Source organism: Conger conger, chromosome 10 (assembly GCF_963514075.1).
Source record: "Conger conger chromosome 10, fConCon1.1, whole genome shotgun sequence".
NCBI lineage: Eukaryota > Metazoa > Chordata > Actinopteri > Anguilliformes > Congridae > Conger > Conger conger.
The window spans coordinates 18,437,754-18,461,841 of NC_083769.1; the positions used below are offsets into that span (position 1 = coordinate 18,437,754).

Genomic DNA, 24,088 nt, shown 5'->3' on the forward strand with positions numbered 1-24,088 from the left:
ATTAAAACTGTTTATTTCCTTTTTTTTTTTTACAGAAATGTTCTATGTGTACTTTTGCACAGTGCTGTACATTGTTCTGTACATTGTTTCACTTTTCATTTGAATCTTTGAGTCATCGGTCACAGGCTGGTGACAGGATGGATTACTAAACATAAGTAACATTACCTAATTACAGGAAAAAGAAACATATGTTTGAACACACCCATCGCATTCCTATTCCTCACCTCAGTAATAATATACAGTATGATCAAATATATAAGATGATTTAACCATGTTGAAAGAAACCTTTTCACTAAATGTGAATGAAAAATAAAAATAACAAGATATCAATACTGGGACTAGATGTTACTCAGGCCTTGGTGGGTTTGGGAGTAAAACCATTAAGAGGCAGCCCTTACCTGTAAAAATGGTCCCATCATGAGCCAGTACAGCTGCCCCCACACAAAACCTGCAGTAGGTGAATTCCAGGGCTTAGAGGGACTCACGGATCAGATTTTGGAAACAGCAAGGCCAATTCCTGTTTTTGCAATACACTGAATACATTTGGGGTTGAGATGACAAGATGACCACAAGACAAGAATTCAGAATTTCACCTTTTATTTCCTGGTATTTAGACCTAGATGTGTTAAACTACTTTGAACATAGCACTTTTGGTATCAGACCACCCAATTGTTTGGTGAGAAAAAGTATTGGAACAGAGAGTATTTAAGTAAATTAAAATACGTAAGTCTTAATATTTGGTAGCATATCCCTTGCTTGCAATAACTGCATCAAGCCTGCAACCCACTGACATCACCAAACATTCTTCTTGAAGTCCTTTTTTGAGTTGGCAGTGTGTTTTGGGTCATTGTCTTGCTGCATGATAAAGTTCCTAGTTTGGATGCTGTAGTGACCCGCTGGTTAAGGTTAAGGGCACTTCACAAGTCCAGCATAGACCAGTGCTTTCTTTTCTTGACAAAACCACAAAAGGAAAAAAACAGAAAACACCAATAAGTGCCACTTCTCCTTCCCGAACTCGGTTCAGCTGTGCCTGTTCAATTAAAATGTTTATTCACGTGCGGCATGCGGCTGCAGCCGTCTCGCCCCGGGGGTTGCTGGCCATGGTGCTGATTCTCCTCCCGGTCTCTCTCCAAGGTGCCGTTCTCTTAGATAGGACATGGGAAAATATTCAGAGTCAGTACACCCAGTGGTGTACCGATCCCTGGTCGGGCCACCACATTTCCTCCCCCTCAGCTCCCAGCCCTCGGCGGGAGCGTTACAATACAGGCCCTCATTCATCCTAGACAGCGCATCCGTGTTTCCCTGGAGCCTCCCCGCCCTGTGTTCCACCTTGAATTTAAAACTTTGCAGTTCGAGGAACCATCGGGTCACCCTGGTGTTAGTGTCCTTGCACCGATACATCCAGGTCAGGGGGGCATGATGAGTTATTAGGATGAATTCCCGGCCTAGGAAGTAATACTTCAACTTACCAACGGCCCATCTGATGGCCAGGCACTCCTTCTCCACCGTGCTGTAGTTTTTCTCGTGTTTCAGGAGCTTCCGGCTGATGTATGTTATAGGGTCCTCCGTTGCATCTTGTATCTGCGACAGGACAGCTCCTGGTTCCTGTCCCAGGGCAGCCCTCAGGTCCAAGAAGGCCCGGTCCGCCTCCTCAGACCATTTCACGGTATGGCCTTGATCTTTTTTGGTCAAGTCGTGTAGTGTGGCTGCTCTAGACGCAAAGTCCGGGATGAACTGCCTATACAGTCCCACCGTGTGGCCCAGGTAATCGACCTCCTCCAGGCCCAGGCGGCATTTAGCGGGGTTAGCCGTTAGCCCAGCCTCCCGGAGCGCCCCCAGCACGGCCTCCAGCCTCCTCAGGTGGCTCTCCGAGTCGGCACTGTTAATAACGATGTCGTCAAGATAGGAGGCGGCATACTCCCTGTGGGGCCTTAGGATCTTGTCCATCAGGCGTTGGAAGGTGGCGGGGGCTCCATGGACTCCAAACGGCAGCACCCGACACTGGAACAGGCCGTCCGGGGTGGCGAAGGTTGTCTTCTCCCTCACCTGGGGGGTTAGGGGCACCTGCCAGTACCCTCGGGTGAGGTCCAGGGTGCTGATGTATCTGGCTGGTCCGTGCCGCTCGATCAGCTCATCGATTCGGGGCATGGGGTAGGCGTCATATTGGGAGATCTCAATGAGTCTCCGGAAGTCATTTCAGAAGCGCCAACTTCCGTCGGGTTTTGGCACCAACATGACCGAGCTGGACCAGGCGCCTTGGGACTCCTCAATCACCCCCAAGTCTAGCATCTTTGCCACCTCCTCCCTGATGGCCTGTCTTCTGGCTTCCGGGATTCGGTAGGGTCGCAGTCGCACTTTCTTCCCGGCCTCGGTCACTATGTCATTTCGGACCAGCCTTGTCCGGCCCGGGAGGGTGGAAAACACGCTCATATGCCGGCTTACCATCTCCCGGAGATCTTGGCGCTGTCTGTCCGTCAACTGGTCTCCAGTGGCCACCCCCGGGAGTTCCAGTGGCGCCCCCTGTGTCAGACATAAGTGAGCACGTGCCATTTTTTCAACAGATTGACATGATACCTTTGGAGGGTGTGTCTCCTCCCTACCTGTCGGATGGTGTAATTGACCGGCCCAGCTTTGGCCACCACCTTGTAGGGGCCATGCCATTTGGCCAGAAACTTACATTGACTCGTGGGGATCAGGACCATCACCTTGTCTCCAGGCTGGAACTCACGCACCTGGGCATTCCTGTTGTACAGGCCTGCTCTGCCTGGGCCTGGGTCATGTGCTCCCGGACCATCGGCCAGATGCGCGCCATCCGTTGGTCCATGTCGACCACATGCTCCACCAGGGAGCGCTGTCTGGATGGCTGCTGTTCCCAGGCCTCCTTGGCGAGGTCCATGAGCCCTCGTGGCCGCCTCCCGTAGAGTAGCTCGAAGGGGGCAAACCCTGTGGATGCCTGGGGGACCTCACGTATGGCAAACATTAAATACAGTAGTAGGTGATCCCAGTCCTTACCGTCGGTGGTTATCATCTTCCTCATCATCGTCTTCAAGGTCTTGTTGAAGCGTTCCACCAGCCTGTCCGTCTGGGTGTGGTAGACCGACGTTCTGATCTGTTTAATTTTTAGCAGTTTGCACATTTCCTTCATTACCCCAGACATGAAGCAGGACCCCTGGTCAGTCAGCACCTCCTCTGCTATTTGCTATTACCAGGATGTAGCGGTGGCCCCGGGTCGACTTGGGTAGGGGTCCCACTATGTCCATGGCAATCCTGCGAAATGGCACATCTATGATGGGGAGGGGTATCAGGGGGTTGCGATAGGTTACCTACTTACCTGCCGGCAGTAGTCCTCCACGGCCCTCTTGACGCCCGGCCAGTAGAATCGGGCCACAATCCTGTCCTGCGTCTTCTCGCGCCCCAGGTGCGCCCCCAACAGGTGGGTGTGGGCGAGGTACAGTACCTTGGAGGTGTGAGTCTGGGGTATCAGTAGCTGCTCCACCTTCTCATTCTTGATCCTGCAGACACGATACAGGAAGCCATTCTGTACGTGGAAATATGGGAAGGCCGGTCTACTCACCCCATCTTGTGGGACGCCCTCAATATACGCTGCAGCCTTCCAGGCCTGGGCCAGGTTGGGGTCTTGTAGTTGGGCAGTGCCAAACTCGGTTGGGGCCCTTTCTGTCTCGGGTTGGAACTCGGACAATTCCCCGGAGCTGCTGGATTCGGCCACCAGGGGTCGCTGTGGGGTCAGGCCCTCCTGGGCGGTGTCCGTGGTTCCTGTGGGGGGTCGCGCTGTTGGTCGTCTCCCGGCTGGGGTTGGGGTCCCCTCTCTGTCGCTCTCCCCGGACGGGGCTACCCAGACCGGGTGTGGCCCCCGGTGACCCCGGCGGCGGGATGGGGGGTTGGCGGCTGGCCTCCCTGGTGTCGGCCTCTCATCCCAGTAGCTGAGGAACAACGGGCAGCCCCAACAGCACCGCCACCGGCAAGTTTTCAACCACGCCCACCTTCCCCGTGAATTGCCCCAGAGGGGTGGTTATTGTTACCTCGGTGGTGGGGTAGTGTCGCACATCGCCATGTATACAGGTGACTGCGATGGTTTCACTTCATCTCTCTCCGGCTAGGGCGGGTCTCACCAGCATAATGGCACTCCCGGAGTCCAGCAGGGCCTCGGCGTCTTGGCCCCCGATCCTGATGGGTAGTCTTGGGGCTGCCGTGCCCTGGTGGGCCCAGCATGTGGTGAGGTAGTGGCAGGGTCTGCCACTCTCTGGAGCGGTGGCCATGGACTCCTCTCTGCCGGGGCAGTCCCGGCTCAGATGGCCCTCCTGGCCACAGGTGAAGCACCACCTCATCTCCCTCCTTCGGCCCATCTCCGTCCGGGTGTCCTCCTTCCACTGGGGTCTGGTCCGAGGCTCAGGTCAGCCCGCCGCTGGAGGTCTTTGGGGGCTGTCTGTTCTCGTTGCTCGGATCATCTCCTGGGCCACCTGGTGGGTCTCAAGGAGGTTGACGAGGCCATCAATGGTCCTGGGCCCCTGTTGGGCCACGTACTTTCTAATTTCTGGGGCCAGGCCCCGGGCACAGCGGTCCAACACCACCTGGTCGAGGAGGGCCGGTCCGTCGCCCTCCACCAACCAGCTCTTGGTCAACCGCCCCAGGGCCATCACCTGGGCCCTCGCCGGGAGGGTGGGGTCGTAGGTCCACTGATGGAACCTCTGTGCCCGGGCTGGCAGGCTGTACCCATACTGGGCTAGGATGGTAGCCTTCAGGGTGGGGTAGGCATGGGCCTCGGCGGGGGGTAGGCCTCGGTAAGCTTTCTGGGCCTCCCCGCTGAGGAATGGTGCCAGGATGGAGCCCCAGGCGTCGTGGGGCCATTTTTCTAGGTGGGCCGTCCGCTCAAAGGTCTCCAGGTATGCCTCGACCTCGTCGTCCGGCGTTTGCTTTAGCAGCACATCCTTTGGAGCTCTGGCTGGTGTCACCGACCCCGTCTTCTGGCACAGTTCTGCCGCGGCTTTCTGCAGGGCGCCTTGGGAGCGCAGTAGGGCGTTTATCGCTTCCTCCATGGTCAGGAGGGGCTGAATTTCTTTTCGTGTCGGGTCTCTCGCTCGTGGTAGCTGGGATCACAGTGCCCGCATTCTCCACCATATGTAGTGACCCGCTGGTTAAGAGAGAGAGAGAGAGAGAGAGTAAAATGGGTGAAAATACTTATTTTTATTTTCCACACATGCCGGCAGGGCACTTCACAAGTCCAGCACGGACAAGTGCTTTCTTTTCTTGACAAAACCACAAAAGGAAAAAAACGGAAAAAACCGATAAGTGTCCAAAAAATTAGGAACTCCGATATTGGAAAACACAAAAGAAACCGGCATTCACGTAGCCACGATCGTCCGTCTTTAATCCACCTTTGGGTCGTTCCGTCCCGGCGGTGCCCTGGCCTCTGAAGTCGTCTTTCCTCGCCTAGTCGTCCGTCTTTTATCCCATATAGGCGTAGAGAGAGAGAGAGGTTAGTGAGCGTATTGTGGTAATGGTCTGCTCACGTGAATCCGGGACTTTGCGGATTCGTCCACAGGGGTTTCCTCCGTGGGCATGGGCTCTCTCGCAGTTCTTTACTCCCGTCTAGGTTTAGTCCACCTATGCGTATACTCTGGCTCCGGATCTCTCCTCCTCCGTCATGAGCCCAGTGTTGCGTTTGTAGTCTCCTTTTTAAAGACGCGCTTCTCCTTCCCGAACTCGGTTCAGCTGTGCCTGTTCACGTGTGGCATGCGGCCGCAGCCGTCTCGCCCCGGGGGTTGCTGACCATGGTGCTGATTCTCCTCCCGGTCTCTCTCCAAGGTGCCGTTCTCTTAGATAGGACATGGGAAAATATTCAGAGTCAATCAGCTTCCCCAGCTCTTGGCGCCGGCGCACGGGCCGTTCTACCCCAGTGGTGTACCGATCCCTGGTCGGGCCACCACAACGCATATCTCCGTAAGTTTGTAGACAGACTATCTTTGTAGACTTCTGAATTCGTCCTGCTGCTACCATCAATTACATCATCAATATAGATGAGTGAGTCCACTCCAGAAGCATACTTTGGCCTTTCCATCACTTTGGTAGAGGTTCATCTTGGTCTCATCAGTCCATAAAACTTTCTTCTAGAACTTTTATGGCTCATCTCTGTACTTGCTTGCTAATTGTAATCTCGCCTTCCAATTCTGGAAGTGGTTTGCATCTTGTGGTATAGCCTCTATTTTGGTGCTCTAATATAATATTTTCCCGAGTTATTCCTAGTTATTCTATGTTTATCTTTTGAATCAGTATGATTATCTTGTTATTCTATGTATCAGTATCTGTACTAATTTGCACTTACACAACACTGTAGAAGTATATTTGCACTAACACAACACTGAAGAAGTACACTGAAGTATGATATTTGCACTGTATTGTATTCTTTTTTTAAAAGGTAAATGGTTGTCACAACAAATATTGATTTAATTTACCTTTTACTTGTTCACTGCTCTTTATAGTTATTTTTTTTATATTAAAACTGTTTATTTCCTTTTTTTTTTACAGAAATGTTCTACGTGTACTTTTGCACAGTGCTGTACATTGTTCTGTACATTGTTTCACTTTTCATTTGAATCTTTGAGTCATCGGTCACAGGCTGGTGACAGGATGGATTACTAAACATAAGTAACATTACCAAATTACAGGAAAGAGGAACATATGTTTGAACACACCCATCACATTCCTATTCCTCACCTCAGTAATAATATACAGTATGATCAAATATATAAAATGATTTAACCATGTTGAAAGAAACCTTTTCACTAAATGTGAATGAAAAATAAAAATAACAAGATATCAATACTGGGACTAGGTGTTACTCATCATGTGTCCTGCTGAAATATTGTCCTTTTTTCAAAAGAGTATAGTTGTGTTACTGCTAAATTAATTTGGACCCTCAAAGAAAAGTAATGGGAGGGGTTTCAGCTCAGGCCTTGGTGGGTTTGGGAGTAAAACCATTAAGAGGCAGCCCTTACCTGTAAAAATGGTCCCATCATGAGCCAGTACAGCTGCCCCCACACAAAACCTGCTGTAGGGGCAGTAGGTGAGGGCTTAGAGGGACTCACGGATCCGATTTTTGAAACAGCAAGGCCAATTCCTGTTTTTGCAATACACTGAATACATTTGGGGTTGAGATGACAAGATGACCACAAGACAAGAATTCAGAATTTCAGCTTTTATTTCCTGGTATTTAGACCTAGATGTGTTAAACTACTTTGAACATAGCACATTTGGTATCAGACCACCCAATTGTTAGGTGAGCAAAAGTATTGGAACAGAGAGTATTTAAGTAAATTAAAATACATAACTCTTAATATTTGGTAGCATATCCCTTGTACAAGCTATCCCCAATGAATTCCGCTCTTTTCTAAGTTTCAAAATGGCTTGCTTTTCTCCCACAGACAGCTCTCTGGTCTTCATGTTGGTTTATCTTTTCTAACAGAAATGTCCTCACGGACAAAACCCCAGGCTAAAACCAAGAGTAGGCATTCAGAACTATTAATTGTTTAACCAATCAATCTAACAGGACAAATGTGAGCCACAGGAAACACCTGTCAGTCATGTTTCAATACTTTTGCTCATCTAAAAATTAGGTGGTCTGATACAAAAGGTGATAAAAATACCAGGAAATAAAAGCTGAAATTACTGGCATTTGGCAGACGCTCTTATCCAGAGCAACGTACAGTTGATTAGACTACGCAGGAGACAATCCTCCCCTGGAGCAATGTAAAGTTAAGGGCCTTGCTCAAGGGCCCAACGGCTGTGCGGATCTTATTGTGGCTACACTGGGATTAGAACCTTAACCACAACGCTACAGGCCACCCGTCATCTCATGTACATCTTTGGACCTCAAACTCAATTGTCTTCAGTGTATAGGCACAAAAACAAAGAAATTGACCTTGCTGTTCCAATACATTTGGAAGGGTGTGTAGATCTTTGTGCTTATAGCCTATCTAATACATTTTCTAAACCTTTAAAGGAGTAACATGGTGGTTGAATGTGACACTTGCCAGTTGTCTTTAGGCAACAACAAAACAAATGTGCATAATTATTTTTTTTTATTTTGTCATTTTAAAACATATTTTAAAACATATTTTTCTCAGCCTAAATTTCCCACTTTAAAAGTTCAGCCAAACTGTCTGGGCATGGTAATGAGAACTGTCAATTAGCTCCCACTTTCCACACATTGTTGTTTGTTACCATAGCTACCATAGATACATGCTCATCTTGGGAAACTGAATTTTCACAAGCTAGCTAAGCTACTATATCAAATATCGATAGCTAAGGTAAGGACACTGACTTATCCAATGATTATTTTAATTATTGAACGTCAACTTATGAAAGCGAGCTAACTGAATATAAATTAATATAATACTTTAATTTAACTGAACTTAATGTTAGTCAAATATTTGCATTGTCTTGCCTGGAGGCCAGCGGTGCAAACTATGGGTCACAAGTTAGAGGGGAGGAATACGGAGATTAGTTATCCTCGTGTGTCGGGTTTAGGGTTGCCACACGTTCTGGTTTTCCTGGGACTGTTCTCTTTTTTGAGCGACTGCCCCGGAAAATGACTATTCTTTCCTGGGACCCGAATTGTCCCCGATTTTTGTACTTCTAAATGTCCAAACAAAACCGGATTCTTCTACTGCTATTCTGTTTTTTCCTCTTTACTTTTAGACATCCAATCTCATGTCTGTAAACAGGTAAAAATGAGTAAAACACAGTGATGATTGGCCATATGCCTGAGGTATAGTATACTTTCCGGGGCAGTCGCTCAAAAAAGAGAACAATCCCGGGAAAACCAGAACGTGTGGCAACCCTCCCACACTTCCTCAGCCCGCCGTAACCTCCGCTCCCTCTCACCCTCGTCCTTTGCCAGCACCGTCACCGCCTCACTCCCCCCTCTCGAATCCTTCTCCAAACTCCCCGCTGACTCTGCATCTGCCACCCTCCTTTCATCTCTCTCCTCCGCCTTTGACTCTCTCTGTCCCCCTGTCTCAAAGCCACCTCGCACATCCCCTCCCAGTCCTTGGATATCTGACACCCTCCGTACCTCCAGGGCCAGCCTCCGCGCAGCGGAGAGGAAGTGGGGGAAATCCAGAGACGCTTCCGACCTCATGACTTACCGGTCTCTCCTGGCGGCATTCTCTTCCGATGTCACTGCCGCCAAAGCAAAATACTATCAAACGCAAATTCAGAACTCTGCTTCTAACCCCCGGAAACTGTTCTCCATTTTCTCCTCTCTCCTCAACGCACCGCCTCCTCCTCCTCAGTCCTCCTTCGCTGCTGATGACTTTGCTGATTTCTTCGATGAGAAGGTCGCAGTCATCCGCAGATCCTTTACAACCGCCGCCCCCCTCACTGTGCCCTTCCCCCCCTCTAGGCCCATCCCTTCCTTTTCCACTTTCTCCCCCCTTACAGACTCTGATGTTTCTCAACTCCTGCTCTGCCACCGCCCTACAACCTGTGCCCTTGACCCTATCCCCTCTTCTCTTCTCCAAACTATCACACCTGACATTCTCCCATTTGTCACCTCCCTTGTCAACTCCTCCCTGTCTTCCGGCTGTTTTCCGGCATCCTCCAAGAGGGCCCACATCACTCCGCTGCTAAAAAAGCCTACCCTGGACCCCTCCATCATCCAGAACTACCGCCCGGTATCTCTTCTTCCTTTCCTTTCTAAAACTATAGAACGAGCCGCTTCTACTCAACTTTCTTCCTTCTTTTCTAACAACAACCTGCTAGACCCCCATCAGTCTGGCTTCAGATCGGGCCACTCGACAGAGACTGCACTCCTCTCCGTCAGTGAGTCCCTTCATGCCGCACGAGCAGCCTCCCTCTCCTCTGTCCTCATTCTTCTAGATCTCTCTGCTGCCTTCGACACTGTGGATCACTCCATCCTCCTGTCTGCCCTGTCAGCAACGGGCATCTGTGGCACAGCCCTGGACTGGATTGAGTCCTACCTCTCTGGTCGCTCCTTCCAGGTTGCCTGGGCTGGTTCGGTATCGACACCTCGGCCCCTCGCCACAGGAGTTCCCCAGGGCTCAGTCCTTGGCCCGCTTCTTTTTTCTCTCTACACTCGCTCCCTTGGCCCTGTGATCACTGCACATGGGCTATCCTACCACTGCTATGCGGACGATACCCAACTCTTCGTCTCGTTCCCGCCGTCTGATACGCAGGTTTCAGCCCGTATCTCTGCTTGCCTGAGGGACATCCAGAGCTGGATGGACAACCACCATCTAAAGCTCAACCCAGGTAAAACTGAAATGATATTCATCCCTGCTAATACCTCTCCCCATCTGGATCTCTCCATTTCCCTCGGGGATACCACACTCACGCCGTCACCCAGTGCAAGGAACCTCGGCGTGGTGATGGACAGCAGACTGTCCCTTTCCGAGAACATTGCGGCGGTGACCCGGTCTTGCAGGTTCTTCCTATACAACATACGGAGAATCCGCCCCTTTCTCACCCCCTACTCGACCCAGCTCCTGGTCCAAGCGATGGTTCTGTCCCGCCTGGACTACTGCAATTCCCTCTTGGCTGGCCTCCCAGCGTCTGCCATCAGACCCCTCCAACTCATCCAGAATGCAGCAGCTCGTCTGGTCTTCAACCTTCCCAAATACTCACACGTCACCCCCCTGCTTACTTCCCTCCACTGGCTGCCTGTCATGGCTCGCATCAAATTCAAAACATTGGTGCTAGCCTTCCAAGCAGTTAAAGGGTCTTCCCCAGCTTATCTGCAAAAAATCATCAGACCCTACACCCCTGCCAGACCTCTTCGTTCAGCCTCCACAGGCCGCTTGGCACCTCCCCCTCTCAGAACCTCCACCTCACGCTCACGACTACTGTCTGTTCTGGCTCCACGGTGGTGGAACGAACTCCCCGTTGAGGTCAGAACTATAGAATCCCTCCCCACCTTCAAGCGCAAGCTGAAGACACACCTCTTCAAACAGCACCTCTCCCCATCCCTCCCTACCTCCCTGTGAACCTTAATTGTTGTCTCTGTGACTTGTGTATCAGTATTTTAGTTGGCTAGGTAAGCAGTGTTTGGATAGTTAACTTTGGTGACTTTTGCTCTGTTTGTTTGTTTGTTCAAAAAAAAAAAAAAAAAAAAAAAAATGGCCCTTGTCCTTATCTTTGTTGTACAGGTAGCAGTTGAAATTGTACTTACCTCTAGGGTCTTTCAGCGAACTTATCCCTGGTTATGGGTATGCACTTTGTTGTACGTCGCTCTGGATAAGAGCGTCTGCCAAATGCCAATAATGTAATGTAATGTAATGTAATGTATGGCGCACTACAAGGAGAACATTCTCAACTGGTTGAAAATTTTGTGATAAACTTCTTACTTCTCCAAAACTAAAGAATGGACATATTTAATACTTTCATCGTGTTTCTTCACTGCTCTCTTGTGCATATTACATATAAAAACCTAGAAAGTGTGACCACCCACCATGTTACTCCTTTAAAACCTTTCAGAAAATGCAGCAGCCTCACTGGCTGTGTTGATTTGGCAAAGTGCATGTGCATGTTATTTTATCTGAGTTTACCCCAGTGTTTTGTTTACTTTTTTTGTGGCTGAGTTCAGGTGGAATATGAAACCAGTGACTCTGAATCCTTTTATTTCTTTTTTATTTAACAATTATTTTTATAGATTTGCAGCACTGTTACAAACTGTCACAGATCGATGGCGTTCAGGCAAAACAAACAGAATTCTACACATTCCATGATGCACATGAGGGGTGGCAAGGTTGTCTTCAATGCCATCTTTGGAATATTCACCCCTACAAGGCTAATGTCCGAGCTACGCTGTGGTGGTCAGTACTGACTCTCATTGGCGTCTTTTACGTAAAGCGCGACCAACAGGAGTGGTTGTTCAGGTACCATCCCTCTCCAAGCTAGCCAGTCCCACGTGGATGACCTGGGCCTCAGTTCCTTTTGGTGTTGATTAACCAATTCATCCAGCGAGCGTAGAGCCTCACTTTTGTGTAAACCCCTGGGTAGTAGGGGTTGGCACAACTGATCCCCCATGAGACGATGCCTTCAAATTTGCCCTTGCAGACAAGGGGGCCACCGGAGTCTCCCTGCAGGGAGGCAGAAAAACAGAGAAAAGGGTACAAAGGGAGTGAATGAACAAAGGTGTCCTTTTATGGTGTCCACTTCCTTGAATGGTGAGGCTAATACTGATCTGTTCCACGACACACTTAGCGGAAGCACTCTCCTGATTTTTGTCTTTGTGTTCTACTGAATGAAGCCTTTCTTCCCTAGCTCCTAACCTCGCTCACTCTGCAAATGTGAGATTGTGAGATAGTGTTTGTTTCTGTTGTGTATGTGTGTGTGTGTGTGTGTGTGTGTGTTGGGGGTTTTGTTGGGGAAATGCATAAACAATTGCTAAATAAGGTCAGTTCTAAATTCCCACAAACCCTGACCTCCCCTTCTTACCACCACCACCCATACGCACACCCCTGGGGATAGCTTAAGGGGAAATTCTGTTTTACATAAACACATGAACATTATATTATGTACAATGTAGAAGCCATTACCTGTAATAATTGTAGTAAATAATTTTATGAATAATAATATAAATACATAATCTTGCCCTAATATAGTCTTGATTTATTATAATGAAAAAGGAGTCGCATGCTGGTGAGCTGTCCCAGAACTCCCAGAATATAAAAGTAGAGCCTTGTTCATGTGCTACTCATTTGAAAGAACCACAATTCATTAATATATGTTGTCAGATTCTCAGTAACTTTGAATATTTTGTTGCATTTATTCATTTGACAGCACTGTGTGACTGTTGAGCCAGTGTTCTGTATTCACTTTTCAGTTGTTCGATCTTATTTCAGGTTTTGTGTATCCTGATCCATCTACTTTCAAACCAGAAGATCATTTCAAGCACTTTTGTCTTCAGCTGTGCCCCAAAAGCATTGTCCTGAAACGTCTCTGGCGGCTGTGTCGGCACAACTCCAGTAGGCCTATTTGATGTCTATTTTCCAGTCCACACAGGTCCAGACTCCAGGTTTGGAGTATAAATGAAGTACTACGAATGGTAGGGTAGAGAAAAAACGCAAACTGCCCCATCTTGTGCATTGGTTTTACAGTGCATTCCGTTAGGAATCACCATGCAGCTCAACCTTCTGCTGGGAAAATGGTTAGATTTTGTTTGACGACACCGAAGTAATTGTTGATTTTCATAGCCCAAATTGTTTTGTTTTTGTGACTGGCTTTGGTTGAAATAGGCTCAGTGTGCAAAGTAATAGGATACATATTTTTGCATTTGACAGTCATCTGTCAAATAGTAGATGCAATTATATTAATGAGGATCATAGTTGATTGTACAATTAGGAAGATGTTTGCGGAATTCAGAAGGGATATGTAAATTGAAATTACTTGGATTCATGTGCCGCTGATAAACTGGTGTCCATCACATTTCTTCTGGATCTGTACCTTCTGCTCTTTATTATTTAATGAGGCCAATCTGTCATTTGTTCTTAAATATTAGCAAAAAGTCTTCAACTACAATTCTACATATTTACCCTTGGTAAAAATGTTGTACTGTAGCACAATGCAGGAGTGGACCTACATTGGTATGTACGTTGGTTTAGAAAATGGAGCTGGACTAAAATGGTTGGAGCAAAAAGCAGCACGGGCAAAGTTATCTATGGGGGAGACACCACAGCTATCCAAATTCATACCAATAAACGGAAACAAGAATTTTAGTCTCTAAGAAGTTGTGGCCTGATAAGGGAGTAAGTAAAATTATGGATTTATGCAGTAATGACACTCATCGTTTGAAGATCTACCCAATGAAGGTAATATACAACAAAAACAGATTGAAGGCACAGAATTCCTGGTCACACTTTACAATAAGGTTCATGAATTGTCATTAACTAATGTAGTTGTTAACATGAATTAATGACAGACAAGTACATTAAGCATGAAATTAACTTTTCATTTGTTAATGCATTTGTTAATGTATCTTATAATTAGTTAAACTTTAACAAATACATAACTGACTTTTTCATTATAACATGCATCGGCAATAACTCATGCAGTTGTTAACATTAATTAATTTTGATTACCAACAGAGAAAAAAAAAAATTAAATCAGAAAAAGCATAAAAAAACAAGTTGACCCCAAACTTTTGACTGGTAGTGTACATTAACAGAGTTGTACATATTAACTTCTCAGTAGTAGTTAGTTAACAACTACATGAGTCCATGCCAATTTATGGAACTTTATTGTAAAGTGTTACCAAATTCCCTTCTAAAACCCACCCTTCAGAAAGCAAACAATAGATCATGAGAATGAAGCAGGCCAAAATCCCATGTTTTACAAAATAATTGTGGAGCCCATGAATCATGTGACATTAAAAGATTGGCATGATGTAAACATTTAAATGGAGACAAAGCCACAGATGACTGGAAGGAGATATGTTTAAAGGCTCCGACAGGAACAGAATTCAGGTTTGAAAATGGATTACGAGTGTATATTACACCATTGGTAATCCACCATTTTAATGGCAATACCCTTAAATGTAGTAAATGTGAACAGGATCTTATTTCATTGCCTTTGGGATTGCATTCAAATTCAAGAGTTTTGGCTTGAATTTATGGTGAAGCTTCCGTTGTCTGCTTCCAATGAGAAAATACCATGTATTTTAGGTATTTTACCAACAGACAATAATTTAGGCAATACAGAATAAAATGAACATGCTTTTTTGCTTGCTTCATGCAAAGCACCAGACAGCACAGTTTTGGAAGAATACTAATAGACCAATTGTGAGTCATTGGATAAAAGGACTGTCACAAAGCTGTTAGCTCTTGAAAAACTAATTTGGAAGAGAGCAGCTGCTGTCAAAAAGATATTGTGGCTATTTATGCAATTTGTATAAAGTGACCACTTTGCTGAAGCCTTTAAAAAACAGATTTCATCATGTTTGTATCAAAAAAATGTGCCGGCATCGAAGGGAATGTAAGTTAAAATACTTGTATCCTTTACATATATGTGCCTTAGTGTTGTGTATTTGTATGTTTGTACCGATGCTTAAGCCAACTTAACCCTTTCAGGACCAGAGTTTCAGGACCCAGCCCTTCAGGACCGGAGTTGTGCACTACTGCCAGAAGGGCCGTCATTAAGCACATCACATCTGCTTCAGGCAGGATTTTATTACCTGACAGGAGTCTTTGCCTCCGTATCGGGAACCGGCACAAAACATGCTTTGTTTGATCCTCCAGAAATAGTAGTAATGGCACATGGGGATGATGTTGACGTCGACAGCGCGCAGCACGGGGGAGAGGGTGTAGCTGTAGACGCGGGTCACCCCCCAGCCACTCACAGTGCAGCTGTCCCCTCCTCTGAGCTCCTCGGTATACAGATCAGCAAATTGGACAGGCTGGACATAGGCATTCAGCTTCACAGGCCTTTCCAGCTGAAACAGGGAAACAGAACACAGGGGATACAATTCCCAGGTGGCAGCAGTTGAGTGGATTTGACACGACCATATCTGAGTCTAATCTCAATCTCCACATTACAAAAGTAATCCAGACTTGTTTTTACCATTTAAGAAATATCTCAAAAATCAGATGCATGTTATCATTACAGGATACAGAGAAAATCATTCATGCATTCTTCACGTCTGGACTATTGTAACTCCATATATACATGTCTAAGTCATAAATCCATGTCCCGTCTCCAGGTGGTGCAGAATGCAGCAGCCAGACTTTTGACTAGGACAAATAGAAGGGCCCATATTACCCCAGTACTAGCAACATTACACTGGCTTCCTATTGAATTTAGAGTCAATTTTAAAATTTTACTTATTACTTTTAAAGCACTGGCTGGCATTGCTCCGGAATATATCATTGACCTTTTAACATCATATCAAACTTCTCGCACACTCAGATCATCTTCCTTGGCATTATCGGCTGTTCCAAAGTCCAGGCTGAAAACGAAAGGTGATCGCGCTTTCTCGGTCGTAGCGTTCAGACTTTGGAACAGCCTTCCTTTGGATATCAGAACAGCTTCCTCCGTGTCCACTCAAGTCCACTCAAGTCCCAGCTCAAGACTCACTTTTATAAAATGGCTTAATGTTTGATGTTTTGTGTATTTTTATCTCTTTTTATATTTTATTGGTGCTGTCTTGTCTTATTCTTGTTTTCTTTTTGTGTGCTGCTTGTGAAGCACCTTGTGCTCTTATGATTCAAAGTAATAAAGTGATAAAAATAAAATGTACTTTACTTTAGCTCTCTGTTTTTTACTTTTCTCTCTCTCATATGTGATATGAGGCCTACTGGTGGGCTTGGGTCATGGGAGACACAAGAATATGCTGGGGTTTGTGGCCACCAATCTCTCAAACAATTAAAGAGAATGCTGGTTTGTATGCTCCTGCAGTACAGTTCAATATATTTGGCTATATCACATTACATTACATTACATTAATGGCATTTGGAAGATGCTCTTATCCAGAGCGACATACAGTGATTAGACTAAGTGGGAGACAATCCTCCCCTGGAGCAATGCAGGGTTAAGGGCCTTGCTCAAGGGCCCAACGGCTATGCGGATGTTATTGTGGCTACACCAGGGATCGAACCACCAACTTTTCGGGTCCCTGTAATGTACCTTAACCAGTATGCTACAGACTGCCCCTGGTTTAGTTGTAATGACAACATGTACAGTTTTAGTCATTAAGTATCTATAATGTAATTGTAATGAGAGAGAGATTTGCCTGAGTCCGAGGTGGGATTTGAACCCAAGCCTCTCACTCGTCCAAATATATGTTTGATGAACGTGTTACCAATCAGCTAAAAAAATTGCCCCTAACCATCATCAGAAATCACCAGCATTGTTGCGGTAACCTGCTATGAGTCTAACGTTGCTCCATAATGACTTAAAGGATGCATTTGCAATGTGGCACATACAGTAATATGTAAATAAAAGCATTATTTGTACTTGACTGGTTGAAAAGATACAAGAGAGCATTTAAACACAACTTGAACAGCTTAAAGTACATTAGCCAGAACCTTAGCTTGGATCTCAGATAACTAGCCCAAGAGCTAAACTGCACTCCTTCCCCACCTGTACACTCGTCTGTGGGTAAGAACATTTATATTGACATCAAAGGTCATAATAGCAAGGAGGTCCTGGGTTCGAATCTCTGTTGGCCGGGGCCTCTCTGTGTGGAGTTTGCATGTTCTCCCCGTGTCTGCGTGGGTTTCCTCCGGGTACTCCGGTTTCCTCCCACAGTCCAAAGACATACAGGTTAGGCTGATTGGAGAGTCTAAATTGCCCGTAGGTATGAGTGTGTGAGCGAATGGTGTGTGTGCCCTGCGATGGACTGGCAACCTGTCCAGGGTGTATTCCTGCCTTTCGCCCAATGTATGCTGGGATAGGCTCCAGCCCCCCTGCGACCCTGTTCAGGATAAGCGGGTTCAGATAATGGATGGATGGATGGATGGATGGAAATGTGATGACAGAGTGGATGTGAAATTGGTGCTTACCTTGAGCATCATGATGTCATTATTGAATGTTTTATAGTTGTAGTTGTGATAAAAGATCCTGGATACTTTCATTTCTTGCTCATATCCTTCCCGTATTATTAGATTGTGCTCACTCAAGACGACTCGGATCAGAGCAGGCCTGCGAACCATCAACAGAATCCTGAGGTTTTAGTGTCTTCACAATCAGATATCATTCAAATTTGTGTTGCCACATTCCACTTCGATTGACACTGACACTAGCAGATCACTGAAAGCCAAAACATTATGAGCAGTCACAGATGAAGTGAATAACTATTTGATTATTTTGTAACAAAAGTGTATGTCAAGGTCTGGGATATATTACACTGTAATCAAACAGTTGGTTCTTGTAGTCAACGTGTTGGATGTGGGAGAAATGGGCAGGTGTAAAGACCTGAGTGACCTTGATAAGGGCCAAATTGATATGGCCAGACAACTGGGTCGGAGCATCTCCGTAAGCCGCAGATGGGTCAGAGTGCCCACGCTAACCCCTGTTCCCCGAAAGCGCCAACAATGGGCACACAAGCTGAACAGGACCTACTGTATGAGCAATGGAAGAAGGTTGCCTGGTTGATGAGGCCCGTTTTCTTTCATATCATGTGGACAGCCGAGTACGTGTTCGCTGTTTACCTAGGCAAGAGTATGGTCGACCAATACGTGTTTTTTAATGGTCGATGCCGATATTCAGAGAGCAGAATGGCCGATATAATGTCAATATATAGATTTTTAACCAAGGACTTTCATTAGCAATTCCACTATTCCGTGCTCATTACAATCTAGTATAAATGTTGATCTTATCCAGTCACAGGTGTTATTAGATTACATTTTTAGAAATTGAGAAAGAAAAATATATAACACAGTCAGTATTTGGTTTAAAACTAAGAAATGTTGTGTACAATTACATTATTCCAACCACATTACCTATAAGTATAAGGGAGCAGGGGCGGGAGACCAAGAGCGACCGGGAAGGGATCACAAAAGTTACCAACGATAAGTTGGATAAGCACTAAAATAGGCAAGGAAAATAACAGAAAACGGGAGAGACTCCCTGGTGAACTACCCACTGAACTACCCACTGACCTGACCTCTAATGGTCAGGAAAAACAAAACAAGATTTTACCGGCAGTCTCGGAATGGGCTAAACCGTAAGTGCCGAACTCTGCCACTCGCTCCTCAGCACAGAGGCGGAACCAAGAAACAAAACTAGGGAAGGTTCTCGGGAACTAACCAGCCCAAAGGGAAACAAAATAGGTCCCTAAACTAATCTCTCTCTCTCTCTCTCTCTCTCTCTCTCTCTCTCTCTCTCTCTCTCTCTCTCTCTCTCTCTCATCTCTCTCTCTCTCTCTCTCTCTCTCTCTCTCTCTCTCTCTCTCTCTCTCTCTCTCTCTCTCTCTCTCTCTCTCTCTCTCTCTCTCTCTCTCTCTCTCTCCTCTCTCTCTCTCTCTCTCTCTCTCTCTCTCTCTCTCCTCTCTCTCTCTCTCTCTCTCTCTCTCTCTCTCTCTCTCTCTCTCTCTCTCTATACCGGCTCTGTGCATGTGTCAAACTGAAGCACCAAAGCTCAGAGGAAAAGACTTAAATAGCTCATCAAGCAGCTGACTGCAATTAGAGCGGTAAGTACTGGAATTTCCAGAAGTAGACAATGAAAACCATGACAATATGTTATATATAGGTATCTTCAAATGTTGTTTTAGATGCCACTCACTTTAATTAAGGTTATGTTCCACTCAAAACGGGTCTTTTTAGAGATACATACTTCAATTATCATGAGGTCCTGTAATATGGTCCAAAATCTGGTTTTGAGAAAATTGACTTCAAAGCTAGAAAATAATGATACTAATTTCACCATAAACATGGTGTAATCATTCAAAATGTGGTATTATCCTCAAAACTGAATAGTTCAGGGATGATTTGCAGCAGCAAACAGAAAAAGGTCAATTTGAACAGTGGAACAGAACCCTAATATTATTTCTGAGTTGTAGTTAATCACTTCAGCACACAACTGAAACTAATGGCTTGTTCATGGTTGAATGCTAAATAGGGTAGGAACATTTCAAAAAGAGTTGGGCAAAAACTTTTTCAGGTTTCATATTTTCAAAGGATGTGTTGACGAATTTATATCGTCTACAGTTTCACGCAGTTTTAGATTAGATTCGCTGTTATTGTAGGAAAAATTCACAGAACAAGATGTTCTGGCCTCATGTTAAGACAATCAATCACCAGTTTTAAAACAATCAAATCAAAATTAGACCAAACCGTCAAATTGCTAAAGTTGAGCAAGCTGCTTCCTCCAAAACTCTCAAAGCTTCATGCCAAAAAGTATACCAACATGTATGCAGCCTATAATCAATGTATATCACATGTATGCTGCCTATTTACTCATATAATCAATATGTAATCCAATTAACCTATATCATTAAAGTTTATGGAAATGCAAGAAACCACAGTGTCAACTGTAGAATACGTAATCCAATGAACCTATGTCATTCTTTACAGATGAGCATATGGAAACGCAAGAAACCACCATTAATCAATTGTTAAAGTACGATTAAGTATGCCTATGTATTTTCAAACTGATTAACTGATCATTTGTGCCAGAAGTATAGTGACCCATATGTAACCTGAATTAAATAAAATAATGTGTATGCTTAAGAAAAGTTACCGAATACCGAATAACACCATGTTTTGCACGATTCATTTTTTATGATTCCTCTGTTAGAAAACTGCTTGCAGGGCAGGATGCCTGGCGTTGTGGGGGTGGGCTATCGATGTCAAGGACAGTTCACCTATGAACCGTGCAGGACAGGAAGTCTTGTGTGGTAACTTTGGCAAAGACAGTTTGCAGAACAGCTGTATGCCTATACAAAGCGATAAGAACATTTATTTTTAAAATATAGCCCGTGATCCAAAATGTCATTTATTTTTGAGCTTTTGATGTAACATGTCATGAAATGAAACCATTTGAAATGAAAACATTTGTGAAGGGCAGTTTGTATGCCTGTACGATGTGATAAGAACAATTACTTTCTTAAGAACGGCTGACAAAACAAAACGTCATTTAAGTTTCGGCAATTATTTTTTAAGATCAAGCTGACAAAACAAACACCATGTTTAAAGAAAACTTTGATTTTTTGAGAATAGCATACAAAGTGAAATTATAATTTTGGCGATTGCCACAATGATGAATCATTGGGGCATGACAGAGATCATCTGGTATTTCTTAGGAGGAGTTATGTTGAAAGAAGTGTCGTGGTGTCTTTTCCCTCATGAAGTTGTGTTTTGACAAATTAGAGATTGGACTTAGAATTCTGTTTCCTAGACACAAAATTATTAAGGATGAGAAAAATGTGGTGGCCGATGTTGACTGATGAATTGTAGGTTTAACAAAAGAGTGCATCTTTGGATTCAATTAATTTACCTTTCGGTAGCAAATGGCTACTTTTCAATTATTTGCAAATTCACGTTGGCCACTTCACATATTGGCGGCAGCATTAACTAACCAACTGAACTGTTAGGAATCCAGCAGACTTTTGCTCAGAGGATCGAGTGCGTTAATTGAGGCGAATCTGTTTCAGTTACAATAACGGCAAACATTACTTCGCAATGCAATCGAATACTTGTGCTAAGCGTCAAGTTAACCAAGACATTGTTTGAATAATCAACACTAAAAGACACAAGGGGGAGCAATATCCTTTTTGTTAATCGGCCACATGGACACAGTCATCGGCCTATGCCGAAGCTCTCAATATGTCAGCCAAATTGATTGGCTGGCTGATGTAGAAGAAGACAACCAGTGGAGGGAGCGTGAAGCTCAGTGCAATGTTTTCCAGGTACTGGACCAGGTACACCCCTTCATGGCAGTATCCCTCTTTCAGCAGGATAATGCACCTTCCACACAAATCGTTAGGGAATGGTTTGAGGAACAAGACAAACAGTTCAATGTGTTGCCCTGGCCTCCAAATTCCGCAGATCTCAATCCGATCGCGCATCTGTGCGCGCAATAGACCGATCCATCTCCCAACTTTCAGGACTTAAAGGATCTGCTGCTAATGGTTTGGTGCCAGATCCCACAGAGCACCTTCATGTTTGTAGAGTCGATGCCTCGGCAGGTCAGAGCTGTTTTGGCGTGGAGGACGAACAGCATATTAGGGAGGTGGTCATAATGTTGGTGTGTCATTGTGCATACTATAGGCTACTCTTATTTTCCCTTGCTATCATTGAAACTGTGTGCCTAACTAACTAGAAAAAAGAAAAGAGAGCCTGCACCTCAATAGAATGTTTCCCAGCAACCTACAAATAATTGTATTGCAAAATAAAACATTAATGATAACCCCGGTGTTAAAATAGTTGTAAACCAAGTATTGCTATACAATAAAAAGCATTAGTTGATATCTGCAATCCAGACTTGTGTTCAAAAAAATTGAAATAACGGGTAAATATCACAGGCAAATGTTTGGTGACTGACTCTAGCTAATGTTCACCATATCAAATACACATCAAGTTTGTGCCTTACAAGTCGGGTACTCACGGTTTGTAGCAGTGCATCGCAGATACTACCCATTGGGCGTGGACGAGCGTTGCTCCGCAGTAGTGCCGTCCATTGTACTGGATCGAGACCTGGTACTTAATGGAGAACGGCACAACTTCCTGGCCCCCGATAATCCTCGTCCCAAATGTTTCTGGGCAACACGGAACAGCATTGAAGAAATCTTCACACATTTTTATACAATATCGTCTCATTGACACTGTATCAGCCTATATTAGTATGCCATTTAGAGTACAAGGTAGGCCTACACTAATTTCATAAACCAGAAGATAGTACAGTTGTAGAGCTTCATGCAATTATTTCATGAATCATTCAGTGGTTTCTGGACAGGATCATTGCATGAAGAAAAACATACATTATGTCTGGATCAATTATTTTAAACACGTCAAATGCAATCAGATGGGCAAGTTTCAATTTCTTTCTTTCTTTCTTTCTTTCTTTCTTTTTTTATGTTATGAATAAGGCAAACCTTTTATGGAACATAGCTGAGCTTCGTATCAACCATATAATTGTCTTATACATTTATGTAAAAAAGAGATCAGTATTTTTCAAGTAGCCTATGTTTTATTCTCCTTTGTAGCTGAATACACCGGCTTCATGTTTTCATTCTATAATTATTATTTTTCATACTATAATGTGTCCATTTGGAATAATGGTATACAGTATATAATGAGCAGATAATCTTACCTCTGATTGTGAGAGCAACTACAAGTAAGAATGTACACTGGAGGATTTGACCCATCTTTCCTACCCTTAAACAAGAAACATTGCAGTTACATTCAGGAAATTCTGAGACTACATCTTTAAGTATCATAAATAAATACAATATAAATCACTGTAAACCATAGTAACAGTTCCCAGTTACATCCCAGTCAGGTAATTTATCTTAATAAACCTGGGTGTAATCTTTTTTGTTTCCGGAAAATGTGTTTACCGATGACAAATTTGCTCCCGATCTTTCTGTCATGTTCCATGCTGACTGGAAGTCCATATATCTCATGTAGGCTATGGATAATCATGTTATCCCAACACTGCATTATCAAATATCTCATGATCTCCCATCTCCTATAATTTCTCCCCCATGCAAAATGTATAGAAGTCAACACTTTCCAGGACAATGTTTTCAGAAAATATGTATATGTATGTACTTTTTTTCTTCAGTTTGGCAATTGTAAAAAATATATACAAATAAAACATAATCTTATGAAGTGTACTGTACTGAATACAGTGTTACTTACCAAGCCCACCGATCCTTTTAAATATGGAATCTTAAGGAATCTCCAACTGCTGGTTCTTAAACCCAGACATTGCTTTTATATACTGTAACTTAATCTCTCCAGTCCTCAATTGAATGGCATTTCAGCTTTGTATGCTCCATAATAGTCTTTTTAAAATATGGACTGAGGCTATCCCACAACACAAAGAAAGGAACTGACCTACAATGTGAGACATGAGAAGGTGTCCTCCAGCATTATTCTGGAACAACTCAGCCTCTTTGTTGACTGTAGGTGTAGAGAATTGCTCTCCTATTAGTTGCTCCAAACACACAATAGCAGTGTTATTATATGTCGAATAATGGGGGCAGATTGCCATCAACGTGAGATTAATTTCTCTGTATTCCTGCAAACAAAATTACAGTTGTTTTCTAGTAAAAATTGATTTGTGCATGGTGCTTTATATAATAAATGAAGAAATTCTGTTTTATGTTATTAATACTTATATGTCTCATCTCAAGTTTTCCTTTTCTTTTTGTCTTTGCTATTCCCATATATGCTGGACATTACAGTATGTCCACTAATGGGCTGGGGGTGGCTTGGGTGGGCTCCACTGTCCACTCGGTAAGATGGGGATTCCAGACTGACATATGATGTTAAGTAGCTATGGAAGCAGCTAGAAAATAATAAGAGAAAGAAGAGTGAAGTAATTAAATGAAAAATTGCAATAATACATTGTCATCCGGCTTAAACTATGCAGCAGCATAAAGTTGATGAAT

At 44.5% G+C, this 24,088-nt stretch overlaps 1 protein-coding gene across 1 annotated transcript; it reads right to left on the reverse strand.

Moving 5' to 3' along the window:
* Positions 1-11,960: 11,960 nt before the first annotated feature.
* Positions 11,961-22,837, reverse strand: LOC133139165 (trypsin-2). Its single transcript, XM_061258523.1, has 5 exons — positions 22,783-22,837; positions 22,078-22,228; positions 17,535-17,673; positions 15,209-15,466; positions 11,961-12,116 (listed from the first exon to the last, which is right to left on the reverse strand). The coding sequence occupies exons 1-5, from the start codon at positions 22,835-22,837 to the stop codon at positions 11,961-11,963; spliced, it is 759 nt and encodes a 252-aa protein (XP_061114507.1).
* Between the last annotated feature and the right edge of the window lie 1,251 nt (positions 22,838-24,088).

Excerpts from the sequence above, each read along its gene's own strand:
- LOC133139165 (XM_061258523.1), bottom strand. The coding sequence starts at position 22,837 with ATGGGTCAAATCCTCCAGTGTACATTCTTACTTGTAGTTGCTCTCACA. Across the intron at positions 17,674-22,077 it reads GCGATGCACTGCTACAAACC|GCCTGCTCTGATCCGAGTCG; the intron begins GTGAGTACCCGA and ends GATGGTTCGCAG. Across the intron at positions 15,467-17,534 it reads ATGACATCATGATGCTCAAG|CTGGAAAGGCCTGTGAAGCT; the intron begins GTAAGCACCAAT and ends TCCCTGTTTCAG.